General features: G+C 36.8%; 2 protein-coding genes across 3 annotated transcripts; both read right to left on the minus strand.

Annotated features, from left to right (window-relative positions):
• Positions 1–8,294: 8,294 nt before the first annotated feature.
• On the minus strand, positions 8,295–11,143 carry avpr2b.1 (arginine vasopressin receptor 2b, tandem duplicate, 1). 2 transcript variants are annotated; one of them, XM_039689244.2, is made up of 3 exons: positions 11,005–11,143; positions 10,004–10,843; positions 8,295–8,967 (listed from the first exon to the last, which is right to left on the minus strand). In XM_039689244.2, the coding sequence occupies exons 2-3, from the start codon at positions 10,839–10,841 to the stop codon at positions 8,762–8,764; spliced, it is 1,044 nt and encodes a 347-aa protein (XP_039545178.1). In that variant the 5' UTR covers positions 10,842–10,843; positions 11,005–11,143; the 3' UTR covers positions 8,295–8,761. The 2 variants fall into 2 exon arrangements, with proteins under 2 accessions (XP_039545178.1, XP_039545177.1); XM_039689243.2 differs by having other exon boundaries at positions 10,004–11,020.
• A 1,818-nt stretch (positions 11,144–12,961) lies between these two features.
• On the minus strand, positions 12,962–17,605 carry trnt1 (tRNA nucleotidyl transferase, CCA-adding, 1). Its single transcript, XM_039689242.2, has 8 exons — positions 17,473–17,605; positions 17,254–17,394; positions 16,747–16,940; positions 16,422–16,560; positions 16,186–16,312; positions 15,879–16,072; positions 14,591–14,844; positions 12,962–13,358 (listed from the first exon to the last, which is right to left on the minus strand). The coding sequence occupies exons 2-8, from the start codon at positions 17,390–17,392 to the stop codon at positions 13,110–13,112; spliced, it is 1,296 nt and encodes a 431-aa protein (XP_039545176.2). The 5' UTR covers positions 17,393–17,394; positions 17,473–17,605; the 3' UTR covers positions 12,962–13,109.
• Between the last annotated feature and the right edge of the window lie 439 nt (positions 17,606–18,044).

The following is an 18,044-nucleotide window of genomic DNA, read 5'->3' on the forward strand; positions in this document are numbered from 1 at the left end:
CGTAAAAATGACTGCTCTTGCTCCTTCTTTTAAGTGGTTTAGTATATGAGCCACTCACTCCTTTCATCTATATCTTAAAAGAAAATGAACTAACCCTTTCTGTCTCAGATCCAACATGCAGTAAAAGACTCACGTGGATAAGCATTCACAAAGAGTGAGATTACTCAAACCTTTCAGAGGTTCTTTCTAATGGGAGGAAGTACATCAAGTATGTGGCACATGCACGTGAATGTATGGTCAGTGCATTTAGTTGTTTATTTAGTCCTGTGGAAGATATGTTCAACCAGAAGGCTTTGATGATTTGGATATTAATATGTGGGCGGTTATGAAGGGAAGACAACATGCTTATGAATTTAGAGAGCACTACTTTAAACCCAAATACACTGTTCTAAGAGGTGCTTTGGTGTCCTACTTTCAGAGTGTGGCATAAAATAGAAAAGATCACTCTGGTTACATTTGCTTTGTCCTTTGGGTTCAGACTTGAGAGTGAAATGTGGAGAGAAGAAATCAGCATCTACAGTATCTTGTGCTTTACACACGTGACGTGTCATAGATGATAAAATCATTAATTAGATCAAAATGCATTAATACTCAGGCTTTTGTCACGCACATATAGGGCTCAAGAGAGGAAATTATGAAGATGGAGTGGGACTATATGACCTTGCAGGGTCAAACAGTTTTAAAAAAACAAATGAAGTTAATAAATTTAGTGGATTTCTTTCGAGGACGTTTTGCTATATTCATTGTCTAAATAGTGTAATTTACCTCAATGCTTTCAACCATACAGGCTCTTTCACGTTCATTCCCAATTCGTGCTATTTTAATATCACTGAGATAACCTACTATTTTTTAGTAAGTTTGAAATAGTCATTTAAGTTTTAGTGATTTTGTTGTTTGTTATTTTTATTATAGATAAAACCTTTCATAGATAAATTGACCAAAACAAATTGTCAATTGAACATGGGGACTATGCATGGTCTTTCATCATTAAATATTAAACACATGTTATCAAAAATAATAGCAGAGATCACTTGACACACATAATTTTGAATGCTACCTTGTCTCCTCCTGCATCAGTGGATTAATACATCATGAGGGCCAACATTCAGTGCTTGTATGGATATTTCAAAGCATTCATTGATCCTTTTCTTTGAAAGCCTCTGATATACCATGACGACCAGACCTAATGGTTTCAGCAGGCATCAAAGTCTTATTATGAACACATCAGATCTTTTTATCCACAAAACCTATTTCCGTCTCACTTCCTCTGTAAGGCCACACACTTTTTTTTTTATTCCGCTTGCCCGAAATACAATTTTACTGAAATGTTTGTCTTGTTTATAGCAAAAATATGATTTCTAAGATAATAAGGGGGTTTCACATCATTTTGATGGTCTCTTAAACACATTCTGTTGACTAAGTAATTTTGTACCTACATCTACTAACTCTCATTAGAGTGTTAGTTAGAGTAGTAGACTGGTTAGTGATAGAATAAGTTGATATGCATGTTGGGCTGTATTTTAAAGGGATAGTTCACTTCGAAATTAATTTTTTATATGTTAGCTATATCTCAAGGGCATCCAAGATGTAGGTGTCTTTGTTTCCACAGTCTTTTAAATTTTGATGTTTTTAGATCAAACCGCTCTATTCTGTCAGTCATATAATGCAGGTATATGGTCACCACCTCAAAGAGCATGCACAGAGAAGTCCGAATTAAACATAATTTAATGACTCATAAATGTAAGTACACTTTGATGACCTAAGACACAAAACGAGCGGTTTGTGTGAGAAAACGAACAGTATTTATATCGTTTTTACCAACCACAGCCACGTCCAAGTGATTTGAGATTTGAGGCCACGGGCGCTTCGGTCTGCGCAAGTGTCGGAAAGCGCCGGAAGTGATCTCTCGCGGTTGCCAAAAAAAAAAAATTCAATGTTGTCTGTTGATATATCAAAATCGTCTTCCATTGCAATTCCCTGTATATCTAAATATGTTTAGATCTTCACAGTGAAAGGTATAACAACATCATTGTTTTCTAGAGAGCGGCTATATAAATTAACTAAATTATTAACTTTTTTACAACAAAAATGACCCATCACTGAACTTACTTAAGCTGGACTATGACACTGTTTTCTTCTAGAAACTAAGTGTGTTGCATTATTTTCCTGTTACCACTGTAAAGCTACTTTGAAACAATCTGTATTGTAAAAAGTGCTATATAAATAAAGTTGACTTGACTTAATATAAACAGCATTATGGATGCAGTCAAACTATTTTTTTTTTTTTCAGATACTCAGAGGGCACGTGTAGCAAATCTTTGCACAAATGTCTCACATCCATGCTTTTGACCTGCAGTTGCAAAGTGTTGGAGTTTTATGTAAGACGCATCACAGAAGAACCCAGTTTCTGCTCTTACTGTCTGTCAGAACAGAGACTGATTGTTAAAATTCTCCTCTGAACAAAAGTAGTTTTGAGGTCCATCTTCACTGACACACTTTAAATCAAAGGGTACAGAACCTTGAACCAAAGCCATTGGTTTTAGGATTTTAATGATTTTAATTTCTGGATCAGTGTTTACATCATTAATCACCTCATCCATTGAATGTGATATTGTTAGTTAGGGATGGGCAATCTGACAATTTTATATTGTGATTGGTCTTGAAGACGTCCAAAATCTACTTTTCAAGCGAATAGTAGAGATTGGGATTCTTTTATGTCCCGGTAATATGTTGTGCAAATTCTGCCTATTAGATGGCTGTGCTGACTGGCCAAATCATAGCCTATGTGTCTTTCATGCTTGGTGATGCATTTGAAAAAACAATTCAGCAGCAATAGGGCTATGCGATGAATCAAATTTTAGTTTAGATTGTGGCTTCCCTATTATGCTATTTTAGGGCGTTTTGTGAATCCTGCGTTGAACTGTTGTTGGCTGGTCAAGTTGTTCGCGGGTGGACAACATACAACAGTTCTAGTGACGTAGAACCGCGAATGTAGAATGCGAATTACAAACGATTCGTCAAGGTATATTGCATGTCATCATCTTGGTCAAGTTTTGTTTCCCTGTAACCACTGTTGGTAAGTGTTATGTTCATGTTTTTAAAATTCATGCCACATCATGGTTACGTTTCGATCTTGTTATATTTATAAATAAACTGCACTTGGGTTCTCATATACACTTACCTCCAGTGGTTTCCTTTTACAATAGGTTTGTTCCAGTCTGGTTATTCTCGATAGTACATCTCAAAATACTTTTCTATCTCTTCAAACACAGCAAGCGTCTAATTTGTTCTTTGTGTTTTGTTTGTGTTCTGAAAATCACAAGTGAAGATAATTTGTACGATTTGTCTTTAACCACGTGACGGTTATGTTTAGGGGCGGGGTCAGGGGTAGGTCATTCATACGAATTCATACGAATTGGCTAATTCGTAAAATATGTACGATTTAGCAAAATCGTACTAATTCGTACTAGTGAGGTCGTACGAATTGTTACGAATTAGCCACCTCGTAAAATTCGTACGAATTCCCGTGGATGCATATTTGGCGTGCTGTTTGCGGGAGAGGGCTCCGAGCTCAGAAATTGGGCCCAAATGTAACGGAGGCCAGCTAGTAGTTGCTGTGCGAGTAAACCTCACTCCCCGATCTCAATAGGCGCTCTAGCGACAGACGCTAGGGGCTGCAGTCTTTAGCCTCCTTGCTAGAGCGCCTGACTCTCACGCCGGAGGACCCGGGTGTGAGGGGTTACATTGGTGCCGTGACCCGGATGAGAGTGAGGTTTAGGGGGGTGAGTGTAACGGAGGCCAGCTAGTAGTTGCTGTGCGAGTAAACCTCACTCCCCGATCTCAATAGGCGCTCTAGCGACAGACGCTAGGGGCTGCAGTCTTTAGCCTCCTTGCTAGAGCGCCTGACTCTCACGCCGGAGGACCCGGGTGTGAGGGGTTACACAAACCCAGAGTACTCATATCTCTGTTTAGGAAAATAATCAGACAAGTGTGAGGAGATGGGTGGCGGAGGGATGCTGAAAACTGTCAAGAACTAGGGTGAGTCGACTGTGTATATTTATAGGCTTTACTAATGTTGATTGAGTGGACCTGTTGATTACTGATTACTCACAGCTGGTTGGAATGACTGGATTGTTGATTAGAATGTGTTCCTCCCGAACCTTGTTAATAAAACATCAATTATTTCAGGAGAGCTAAAAGAAACAACAGCTGCATTCTGAGTTAAACACTTTCAACAACATTTCAATGATTCAACACTCAAACACTAATTTTTTAACACAAATGTTGTGCTATTGTAATCACTGCAAAGAAAAAAATCTGGCAAATGTGTCATTGAGTAACTATATTTACCTCCAGTGTTAAAGTTCAATACCGAAGCTCATTCGAAGTGAAAAGAACAAAAAAAGGGGTTAAAAGCAAAGCTAATATTTTGTGTATTTAAAATTGAATTATGTAGAAGTGGATTTGATGGAAGATTTACAAATGAACAAATGCTTTTTCGCAATACTTTATTAAAAATGTGTATATATATATATATATATATATATATATATATATATATATATATATATATATATATATATATATATACAGGGGCGTAGCAATCATTTCAAAAGTGAGGGGGACAGAATGTCAAGCATTATACCTTTTTTATCTATCCATCTATCCATCTATCTATCTATCTATCTATCTATCTATCTATCTATCTATCTATCTATCTATCTATCTATCTATCTGTCTGTCTGTCTGTCTGTCTGTCTTACTTAACCAAAACTATAATTCATTTTGAAAACATTCAAACTTCATGCTTTTAAAACTTCTTCAAACTTTCTGGTTAGGCTTTTTAAAGAAAACTTAACGTTTGTCTACAAACTTTTTTAATCTAATTGTAAAGTGTTACCTTATTATATGGTAAACATCATGTAGGCCTACACATGTTACAAGTACAACACTGCATGATTCAAGCAAATAAGTTAGATAATGGCAGAAAATTAGGCAAAGTTATTCATCAATGACAATGAGCAACCAAATTCGGATACCACATTACAACTTACAGTTCTTGACTTTTTTGCGAAAAAAAAGTGTGAAGTGTTTTTCGCCGTTTTGAATTCCTTTCGACCTTCGACGATAGATTCTGTGCGGGTGCGAGCACGGGCGTGTGGTGATGCACGAGCGCGAGTGACTGATTACCATGGCAACAAGTCACGTGTAGATACAGTAGATAGGCGATCTTTTCTCTTTGAATTTTAAATCTGTATCACATTGTAATACACATTGGCTCGAGAAAACCTCAACATGTCGTGAACACTTTTCCCCTATGAAAAAGTGCGGGGGACAAATTTACATTTTTTAAAATGTGGGGGGGGGGGGGGGGGGGACACGTCCCCCACTGTATATATATATATATATACTGTGTATATGTGTGTGTTTATTTTTATTCTCAAAGAATATCTTTTTATTCTTATCCAAATGGTAGCCTTTATTGTTGTGCATAAACTGTTAGATTTAAAACAATTTAATTTCTAGTTTTAATATCCAAACTAAACGTTTTTACCAGTACTTGTGATGATTTGAATGATTGTCACAGAAACAATGATACTGTGCGGTTGAAATTGCCTACTGTTTTGTGAAGCTTTTTCATATGACAACTGCTCTCTCTGGCTCAGTGGCAACACCATGCAGCACAGATCTTGTTTGCTGTGACGGACTTAGATGAATCATTGTCATTTAGACATAAGATTGCGTGCGTGTTTGAATCGAGATCAGCTCTACTGCAGACATTAGGTAGGACTTGCAATTGTCACACTAACCATCAATATGGAGGAAACATTTTATTGAACAAACCACAGGAAACCCTTTCTCATATTTTCATCCAAGGTCTGAAATCCCAGCAGACATGATCCATGAGTCACACAGAGAAAACGGTACAGGAGCAGTTGTGCAGCACACGTGCCTCATGCTGCTCTCACATAAATTGTAAATCGCTTCTCCATTTTGGAGCCTAGAAGTGATTGTCCCTATGGGAACATTCTGCACATGCTGTTTTTAGAGTCTGGATTATATAAGACTACAAAAGACATAAAAAAAAAATAATGCGTTATTGACAACTTGTTTCCAAAATTAAATAGGCCTATTAGCCTACCTGTGTTTTTTCCCCACATAAAGCAAAAAACAATTAAGGTACACAAAAAACACTTTCAATAGCCCAACTGATAAGGCAGGAAAATGTTTGTTCAATTTCAGTTAATCCTTACAAACAACATGTCTCTCTATGTGAATGATATTTTACTGTGTTGGATCTTCAAGCTTCATTTCCCCAGAGACTGGAGATATTTGTAAAGTTCAGTATGTTCAAATAAATTGGGATAAATCCTCTTTGCTTCCATAGTGTGGCTGAAAAGGTTAGACTGAATATCTCCACACAATCGTCAATTAGTTACTTGGGCATTGTTGTTCATTCATCCCTCTATGTTATACCTTCTACAATCTACAAACTATCTACAAATTCAAACCGGAACAAGATCATAAAAAATGGACCTCGATGCCACTATCATTACATGAGGTGGAGAGTGTTGAAATAAATGTTTTCCCGCGATTCAATTTTCTTAGTTCCATGATTCCCTTAACTGCCCCTAAAAGGTTTTGGCACAAATACGATTCGTAAATTAATCAGGAATAAGGCGTTCAAAACATAATGGGGGATTAACAATTCCAAAATTAATTATCAGAGGGCCTTATAAAATGCATTAAGGTTTGGCTCAACCCGCTCATGTGGTTCCTTGAGAGATAGAGGAGAACTAAACAGGCAAACAGATGTAAATTTAGGTAGTTAAGACTCTTAAAACTGCAGTCCGTAGCTTTTTTGGGGGGGTTAAAAATGATCCAAAATACTTATTTGAAAACAATACATAATCAGCCAGTGTTCAAAACTGCTTGCCGCTCTATTCGAAGTGGTAAGCTTGTTTTAATTCCAGTGGTATGGTGGATTTCCACAGGAGATTCAAGCATATCTTTGCGTCATTTCGTCACATCTGTACACATAAATTCGGAGTCTCGGCTAGTAGGCTATATTGAGTCATTATGTCACATCTGCACACATAAAGGAGGAGTCTCAGCTAGGCTATATTGCGTGTGAGGATGTTGGAGGTGGAGATTTATATAGCCTTTTCTCACAGCACTTGATATAATTAAATATATCAATTTGATCAATTTCTCACAATGAGCGAGAAAGTTTGACATGTAGCATGCTAAATCTCCAACCTCGGGGAATCACTTGAATTTTAAAAAAAACGCTGAACAGTGGAGAGTCTGCTGGCATAAAGAGAACGTGACCGAGCTTGTAATAAAATGAGGATCGACAGTAGCTTTGCTTTTTGAGATGGCAAGAATTCAGGGATTTGAAAATTTGTAAAAGCAACAGAGAGATTTTTACTACTCAACAGGTGTGTAAGGTATTTTATTAAACACATGAATTGCCATAGTTGTCTTAAAGAGTTTGTTGCAAAGTATTGTCTATTGTGAAGGGTCATGTTCACAGTCATGCAGTGTTAAAGCACAACCAAAACAATGTTCTTCCACAAAATACAGCTAAGTTGATGTACTAAATTTAAATTAAAAATAATAATAAACCATATTTAGAAATAAAATATAGACCAAAAACACATTCAAAATGACAAAAATAGAACACAATTATTAAAACTTTAACTAAAATTAAAAAGAAAAACAAAATTAAAATATGAATATAATATACTATCTCAATAATACTAAAATAACACAAATTAAGATTTGATATTTTTAATTATACATATTTATTTTTTTCTCAAATTTTCCACAGACATACAGAAACCCTGTCCTGAGAAATATAAAGTTCTTATCATACACTGACTCAAGCTCAAAAAAAACAAAAAACAACTAAACTGTAACCTGTTAGTAATACATTTGTTTCTCCCAACAATTATTTATTTTGTTAGTCCGTTGAGGCGTAATGTAAAACATACATACCTTTATAAAAATAAACATATCTTTCAACGCATTCTCACCTAACTGACACCTTGGGAAGCATTTTTGACCAGGCGCCCTTTAGCGTCAGTTAAATGACGCCCTAGGATCGCGTGTAACCCCTACCCCAGACCTAAACCTACCCGCGTCATCTAAATGACGCTTTCCTTTAGCGTCAGTTAAATGACGCCGTAGGATCGCCTAAAGCGTCAAATATTGAAGCATGGTCAAAGGTGACGCCTTGGCTGTGTATACTTCATGTAAGAACTGATTTCAATGCCAAATATTTCATTTTTAAAGCACTTTATTGACAACAGTGAGAATGTTCTGTACAGGCATTTTAATAACATCACCCACTACACTAATAGTCAAATGGATATTTTTGTCAGTATTTAAAGACACTATGTTTTGTACATTATTTTGATTATGATTAGGACAGCACACACTGAGCAATTTTCCTGCTTGTTATGTACAGTTAAAAGAAATGATAGAACAACATACTATAAGAGGGGAAGGTAAATGGGGGCATAATTGGTGTTGAACATTGTTTGAAATGCTTCAGTACATGGAGACTCCAATGAGTCAAGCGGGTTTCATTTTTATCTTTACATAAATGTAATGTGCTAGTAGCATGGTACAGTGATCATGTCAGATGGTAAAATCATGGTACTTTGACATTTACAGTATATGGTACTGAACACTTAGCACATTAATGTACAATTTACATGGTACTTCAAAGAATGTTTGTAGTGTTGTTTCTTTTTCACTGCGTGTCAGAGTTTTTAAAGCTCAAATACAGAGAGCTGACCATCGTAGTCTCCTCAGGCAGCGGCACCTTCATGTCTGTGTGTTTCATGCACAGGAGAGTTTGCAACAGTTTGGGGAACTTCACAGTGAAAAGCAGGTAGATACATGGATTGGCAACACTGTTCAGACTGGCTAGCAACATGAGGATGGTGAAGATTGCAGCTGAAAAATACAATTGATAATATTATTGGTTAGATACAAGTAATTACATTGGATAACATTCTCAATAAATGCCCTTAAACATGATTTAGCAGTGCTGTGTGTTACACGTAAGGAAGAGTGTGGAGTGCAACATGGGGTAAGTTGGAACATCTTCCATCATCTTAACCAATTAAAAAGTTACAAGGGGTGACATCTCCATAAGTAGGCAAATTTAAACAATTTTAATGTGAGAAGTCAATACATCATGTAATTATATAATATAGCCAACCCCTGCGAGGACTTCAGATGATGTTCACTCTGAATCTGACAAATTATATATATAATCATTACATCACAACTAATATTGCTTTAATAATATCATGTTTTTTGCTTAAATTACATGATGCTAGCTAACTACATGATTTATTGTACCTTAGAACTCTATACTTCATATGGACAATATAATCTATGATAACAAATTAAATTGTAATGTAGAAACATGCATTTTCTGTAAAGTTGCTTTGAAACGATCTGTATTGTTATCATAAAATGAATATAATAAAGTGTTATTCAAAACAGAAGGCTAATATTGTGAAATAGCAATTATTATATCATTATTTGAATACATTTTAAAATATCATTTATTTCTTAGATGGCAAAGCTGAATTTTCAGCAGCTGTTACTCTTCAGGGTCACATGATCCTTCAGAAAACAGTTATTTTAAAATAATATTTGACAATATTAGCCACTATCAGCTACTATGTTTACTGAATTTATGAACAAACAAAAAAATGCAGCCTTGGTGAAAATCTAAGATACTTCTTTTAAAATTATAAAACATACTAAAACACTTAAATACAAAAAATGGCTCTAAAACTGCATGGTTATTGACAACTGTAGAAATATTTGTATTCACTTTTATTTCCAAAATCAACCTGTCACACCCTATTCTTGTAGACAACTATTATCGAGCATTTTAACCTTTATATTAAGATAGCATTTGTAATTTATAAACACGTAATGACCAAAACGTCATTGCTAGAAGAATTTCTCTTACTCTCAGTCGGAGCGTCGGTGTCCCACACAGACCAGAGCTGCACGGTGAAGAACGGAGCCCAGCACACGGTGTAGGCGAGCACGATCACCACTGTCATCTTCACGGTCCTAATCCGAGACTTGGACACAAACACCACGTTGCTGGCTCTGGAGGAAAGACAGTTCGGGAGACCATCACCTCCCTGCTGCTGTTGCTGAAGCGTCTTCAGGTACAGGTTTGTCTGGAGCGCGCGGCAGATGCGCACCTGGCACACCATCACAGTTACGATGGGCACCAGAAATATCACCAGTGTCGTCCACGTCACATACGCTTTCGGTCCCCACGGCTGAATAAACTCGGCCCAGCAGTCGTAGACACCCGGGGCGATTTCAACCCTGGAGAAAATAAACAGTTGCGGGACGCTGAAGACAAACGACGCAAGCCACGCGACGCACACGGGCACGTTCCAGCGCGCGCGCCTCCTCTGGAAAGTCACCATGGGGTTGCAGATCGCCTGATAACGGTCCACCGTCATCACAACTATCAGGTAAGTGGAGGCAAACATGCCGACGATCTGTAGATACTTGACCACACGACATACGAGATCAGGACCGATGAAACGGTCAGTTATGTCCCACATCAGCTGAGGGCACACCTGGAAGAAAGCGACCACCAGGTCTGCCAAGCAGAGATGGGTCACAAACACACGCATCCTGGACACCTGCTGTCTCTTCCTCCACAGAAGCAGCAGCAGACCGAAGTTCAGAGATGATGCGCAGAGAAAGATGACGCTCAGCAGCGCGATCTCGATTTGAGCCAAGCGCTCGTTCCGGGGTTCATCATCTCCAGTGACTTCCATCTCTAAAGTTAAATTGGTTAAGTTAATTGTGAAGAGAGACATTATCTTAATATTTGTAGAGTCTTAAAAATAATTCAAGTTCAGAACCTGCGGTCCAATTAACCCTGTGCACGACTGTCAGTCACGCGTCTGCGCGTGTGAGTAAAGACTTGAGGTTTTATACCTGGGTCTACTGAATGGGATGGAGGGTGGGTCCTTCATTCAAAACTACTCATCAACACAAAATGGCATTCAGAAATCTGCATGATGAAAATATGAAGACAAAGACACTCACTCTAAGACAGTTTCACTTTATAAATAAGTCTTCAAAATATATCGAGTCTGATTTTACTCTTGTTTCCATGCAGTTTGCCAAAAATCGTCACTATGAAAAACAGAAAAACAAAAAACCTCCAGAGACTAACATAAAACAGAAATTATGTGAGAAATTGAATAATACCCATTTATTTCTATTGTATTAGCTATTCATATTGTGTTTAGGGTCAGTTTGACCCTACATTATTGATGTTAAAAATTTTGCTGAATAAACTAAATAAATAAAGACGATTTTGTTATGACTACTTGTGGTGACTATTGGCACACTCACTGAGGTGCAAATAACTACAAGTATAAATAGTAGCTTTCTCAGTCGATTGATTCTTAAACCCTTACACGGATAAAATGGGGTTTTCAGTAGTAACTGAGATCCAAAACAACGAATAACCAAAAAGCATACATTGTCTGTACAATAAAAACAAATAAATCTTCAATTTAGAGTAAACTTTGAGTCTTAAAATGTCATTCGTTCATGCATTCCATATTTTATTGTTTGACAAGCTACAATAACGTGTTTCTAGTGAGCTGTTTTTAAAATGTTGATATTTTAGGGGGTCAATATTACCCCAACAGACACAAATGTACCAAAATTTGTGAAGCCTTTCCAAAAACACATCTGGGATGTAACTTTGCATGCATATTAAAAGACCCTAAATGAAAAAATATTCACTACATTTCAAAAATAGTTAACAGTGTTTTAAACAGTTGAAATTCAAATAGGGTTCAAATTGATCCCAACACAGATGTACCAGTAGACATGATGAACCGGTAAAAAATTTGTCAAACGTTAGAGATTTTGAACTATTATTTTGCCTTGCAACGTTGTCACAAAAGCTTATGGGTAGTGCTCATTTGTGTCTTTGCTCTATTGTAGTTTGTTTTCCTATATGCTTGTAATTCATTTCTTTGTTCTTTCCTTATCACGGTTTGGCTTCAGTAAGTTTGAGATTATTTTTACTTAGGCTAGTATTAGTTTTTTGTTATATTGAAAACGGTGATTATACATATTATTAATACAAATATGTATAATACAAATTATACATAATTTAATTGGGATCAATACATTTTGATATCATAAAAACCTTATTTAAAGCAAAAATAACTATATTGTGATATATATCATTATAGTGAAATAAAATTACTTGTATCGTGATTTAAGGTTTTGGTCATATCGCCCACCCGAGATGTATATATCAAACCATTACAGATTACAATCCATGGACTTAAAGCAAGACACCTCGACACTGTAATACGTAATACGTGTGCTACTTTATTTTAAAGTAAACACCTTGAGAGTTGGTTACATAACCATCTAATAACTATAAACTGTTGACAAAAGGAATATCATTTTTTCTCATAATGAAACCATGGCTACGGCTTCATAAATGAGAAGATGTTATCTCTCGAGGACAGTTAAATTACTTTCTTTTCTATAATAATTACAGTTCACTAATTACACCACTTCACTCTTCTGAAAGGGACAAATCCCACATCAAAAAAACTAATCTGAAATGAAACTGCATTGTGTCATTCAATTTAGACGCATCCTTGTTCAAACCAAGTATATTAATGAATAAATGAACGATATTATGTCAAAATAAATCATCATTTATAAAAGGAAAACGATAGGGAAGTGTTTATGATGTTTAACATTCTAAGATCGCTTTGATACTCCAAGACATTTTCTGCATGTTCCCAAAAACATAGCCATTACAAATTGCACAGATAGCAACACCATAGATATTCCTCAGCTTTTGGTAGCATTGATTCTGCAAAGCCACAGGACAAAAATAATAAGGGTTTATAAGTGCCCCATGCAGACCTGATGGTCCCTCCACACTATTCGTTGACACTATGGAGGTGCACCTTCTGTACACAGACTCATAATGCATTATAGAACATGCATGCAAAGTCAGTAGCACTTCTGACATTAGTGTGTTTCCTTATCTGACATCAGGATCTGCTGAGAGTGGCCAGAAGTTCATCTTTGCTCATCTGATAGCGGCTCTTCTTCCACGTGTCCCTAAGCTCCAGAAGGATGGTGCCAATCTCTTTACCCGAGGTAATGCCCAGCTTGCGTAGGTCATGCCCATTCACCGGGAAGCGGGGGATGGACCACCGTCTCAGCTCATCTAAAAGTTTATATTCTCCCTGATACTTCAGAAGCTCCAGCACTTTACTCTGCGTTTCTGGCTCTCGAGACTGCAATGGAGGGGGAAAAAAATTGATATATTTTTATATGTTCATTGTATATTTATATATTTATATGTAAGGGATAATCCATGGCTAGCAGTGCATTAAACGATTTTGTGGAGGCAAAGTACCGCCAGAAGCAAAGCTTAAAGCTGTTATTGATGTTTGAAGCACACTATTTGACTGGAAGGGTAAAATTGATGGTTATTTCCGTCAGTTACAGCTCATTAGATCTAGCACTCTGCCTGCTTTGAAGACATAGAGGTAAAGTAGTGCTTAAGATAACATTTATTTGAATGAATTATAGCATTCGTCTGAATTAATAATCAAAGAGGAAGTAGCGTACATGCGTCGGTTCAGTGTCTCTCTCTCTCTCTATTAACAACGGCGCTGTGATACTTCAGAAATATAATGTAGCGAGATTCAGCCAAGCTATTTTATTAATAAAAGTCACGGGGCAGCGCTGATAAGTTTCTGTGCTCCTGAATGTTTCTGTGTGCGCAGCGTGAGTGACGTTCTGTATGTGTGTCCACGCTTAAATGAAAACAGCGCATTAATATAGACCGGTGATTAAACTTCCTGTACATTAAAAGGTTTTATTGCACACCTTCCAGCCAATCAGCATAGAGTATTCAGACAGACCATAGTATAAAAGTATATATAATATTAAAATAGTTATTATATAGTATATAGCATCGCTATTTATACATATTTTTTTATAATAAATAAAAACTATGTAATGTGGAAATAAAGATCTGAAAAAAATCAGCGTTGTAATTAACCAAAACTATTAAAAATCGTTTGCCGTAACTGAAATAAATGAATATGAAATAAAATAAAAATATTAAATGAAAAAAAAAAATGTAAAAAAAAACGTAAAACACTAAAATAAACAGAAAAATTTAAACTAAACAGATTTAATAGATCTAAATAGATTTAAACTCAATTTCTAAAAAATTAAAAGCTAATTAAAAATATCAATGCATAATATAATAGTATAACAAAATCAGGAATGAAATGCGTAAAAGTAAAACTAGTAAGCAGAATATGAGTCACTGGGCCTTTGCGAATGAGTCTTAATGATTATGGGGATAAAGTGTGTCTAAAGTGTTCTTACTGTTTGAGTGACACATATGTGTTTTGAATGTGAAAATGCTTTAAAAGGAATAAATCAATGTACAACAACTGATTTTTTTGGTAGTAAACATTAGAGAGGGAACCCAGGGAAGAAATGTACATACATCAATTATGAAATCTGTGTATGGTTTCATGCTGTCATGTTGATCCTGTCCCTTAACGAGATCTTGTCTGTGTTTGACCAGGAACAGGCCCAGGTTTTTCTCTTCTCTGGACAGCTTCAGTCGCAGATCCAGTTTCTCCACATCCTCCTGGCTTCGGAACAGAGCAGCCAGGATAGTCATGGGTTTAGGAGAGCTGTCGTGAGCCCTCTGCCAGACCTGCTTCATCTCTCCAACATTGCCATCTGCTGGAAGACCTGCAGGGAAACACACAGCAAGTCAGAATATTTGCAAAAAATATTGAACTTTTATATATTAAGTCCAACATTAAATCTATTGTATTTTGTAAATATAAACACATTTTGATGGCAGCTAGACAGTAGACTAGACTTGGAACAGAGGCAAAATAAAAGTGGAAAGCTTCTAGAAAATCCAAGTTAATCTCTTTTGAAATAGTCCACGATACGGTAATCGGTGAGGGTGTCGTGACTCTCAATCTTTGCAAGCAAAGATAGGTCATGGTTCATCACTTTGTGCCAAATATCAAGAGAAAATTGTCAAACAATTCAAAAATCACATTTCTCAATGCAAGACTGCAAAGAATTTAGGTCTTTCACCATCTACCATACATAATATTGTGAAAAGACTTCAATCCAGGGGAATCCAGGGAAATCTTGTAGTACATGTAGTGCAAGGCAAGAAACAGCTGTTGAATGTACATGACCTTTGAGGACCCAGGTGGCATTGCATGAGAAACCACCATGCTACTCTGTTTAATATAGCCACATGGGCTCGGGAGTTCTTTGGAAAATTGATTTTTGGAAAATCAATACATAAGTTCAAGCAGAGATGCCGACGAGGCCCGAGCTGATCTCCAATGATCCAAATCACAGTGGAAATGGTCAGATGAATCCACGTTTCAGCTTGCTTTGGGGGGAAATGGACATTGAGTTCAATCCCAAAGACGAAATGAACCAGAATTCATTATTTCATCAGCAGGTGCATCAGTGCAAATGGCACGGGTGACTTGCATGCGTGTGAAGGTACAAGAGTGTTCTGTTGCCATCAAAATCTAAATTTGATTATATTAACAAAATAAAATTAAGTTGTTCAGTGAAAATATTGAAAATCTTTTTGTTATTGCATTTTAAAAAAATGTCCCAACTTTTCTTGATTTGGGATAGATAGATAGAAATAGATAGATAGAGGCAGGTCATTAATCATCACTGTATACTGTATGTAGTGTCCAGGCACAATTCCTAACAAATATCTGTATTTCTCAGTTTCTCACCTGTGTACTGGGCTAGGCCCAACTCATAGACAAGCTCCAGGAGGTGGCCAGCATGGTTTCCAACCAGCATCTTCTTCAGCTCCACCCAGATCCTCTCACCTGAGATAACAGCCAATCCTTTGGCATTCTCTCTTATTGCATTCAGAGTCTCAGATTCATGTTGCCCAGGCTCAGCAGCCACCCGCCCATAGAATCTACCGAAGATATAAAGATTAACTCTGTAATAATTTATTCACCTTCATATAATTCTAAACATGCATTTCATTCAAATTCTTTTGGTCAAATTACTGTAATAGTGCATAATTACCTGAAATATCTCAAAATTCGAAGGTAGTCCTCTTGGATCCGTAGTGAGGCACTGCCGACAAACTTTACTTTCCTGTTCTTGAGGTCCTCGTGTCCTTTGAAATAATCATATAGAGTCCCATCCAGCCCTGTAAAAACACAATTCCAAATCCTGAGAAAGTCAACATCAAATTAATGAGAAATTCATTAATTAAATTGCGAGGTGAAATGTCTCATTGGGAACTCCTTCTGTTTTACCAAGAAACATGGAGTTGATGGTGAGATCTCTGCGCTCTGCATCCTTCTGCCAGTCAGTGGTAAACTCCACCTCTGCATGCCGCCCATCTGTCTGCACATCCACTCGCAAAGTGGTCACTTCAAAGTTCTCGTTATGAAGCTGCATAATGTATAAAGTGGCATGTTTCAGTTTGTAGTCATGACTTTAACTAATTTTAATGTGGAAAATTCTCACAAACCAAAATTGATCACCTAAACCCACTGCAAAAAAGTATAATAACTGTGTAAGAGGTTTAGCAAAACGTAAAATGTTTGAGGAATATATATATACAATTTTTCACCTTACCCTGGCAGTAATGGTCCCATGTTTCTCTCCTTTATTGTTTATCATCCTGACTCCTGCTGTCTGGAACATGCTCTTCATTTCCTCTGGAGTGGCTGTGGTGGCAAAATCTACATCTTCGGGCCGGTTCCCTGACAGAAGGTCCCGCACCGCCCCTCCTGCAATCCTCAGCTCAAACTGGTTCTTTTCAAATATTTCTATATATCGTAATAAAGACAATGCTTTTTTGGACATGTTCCTTGGTAGTATAAAAGTAAACAGCATTGAACATGAATGGTAACCATTCAAGTTGACACGTCTGACTGAATGTACCTCATAACATGCAAAATACTTTTGTTTTGGTGACTTTATTATTCTAAAATGTGAAAAAATGAGTAAGAGTGTCCAACTTCTCGCTAGTTCATATCAAAGTAAGAATGATGAAGTGGGTATATCACCACTGCAGTTAAAAAAAAAAAGAAAAGAAAGAAAGGGACGGGGTGATGATGGGTTAAGATAAAGTAAGCTTACCAGCTAGACCAACCAGCCCGTCGGTAAATAGAGACTCGAACTCTTTAGTTTTCAGTTGCATTGTGATCAATGATCTGTGACTCCACGTGAGATGAACTCGGTTGATAAACCTGGGGCTAAGGAATAATTTAGCCCACATACCTAAAGACAACAAAGGCAGTTACTAAAAGGAGCTATAAATGTCTCAAACGTAACATAAAATACTTCATATTTATTCACCCGAGGAAAGCAACAGATGCTATTTTAGCATATCCATAGTTTTACTCGTTTTACTTCTACCGTGAGCAGCCATGACAGATATTCGCAAAGGGGCGTGGTCATGTGATATACGTTTCCGGGATAGGTACGTAATAACACTACCAACCAATGAAAATGGTTTATTTCCATTTTTTTATGCTCCCAGCCAACATGCTGCCTTTAGTAATATAAAATCTATTTACATCTCTTGGCAGAAAATTTGAATGTTTATCAGTCAAGTCCCACGTAAACTACAATTTTTTTCCCTTAACTTTTTATTGAGCATATTTGGGGATACAACAAAGATAGAAAACAAGTTAAGACACTTGAATTGAAGCAATAAGGCACTAAAATATATTTGCAAGCAAGATCAGGGATAGTCTGCTAAAAATAAAACACCTAAAGCAATAAATAAATTACCATAAGGAGATTATCAGGAGGTATTGTTTCTTTTCATCAAGAGAACAGTTTTTTGTTGAATGATGAACAGTGAGTAGAATAGCTTTAAATCAATACAGCACAAATTCTTATCTTGAGCTCACTCACTCAAGGTT

Source organism: Pimephales promelas, chromosome 8 (genome assembly GCF_988280905.1).
Source record: "Pimephales promelas chromosome 8, fPimPro1.hap1.1, whole genome shotgun sequence".
Classification (NCBI taxonomy): domain Eukaryota; kingdom Metazoa; phylum Chordata; class Actinopteri; order Cypriniformes; family Leuciscidae; genus Pimephales; species Pimephales promelas.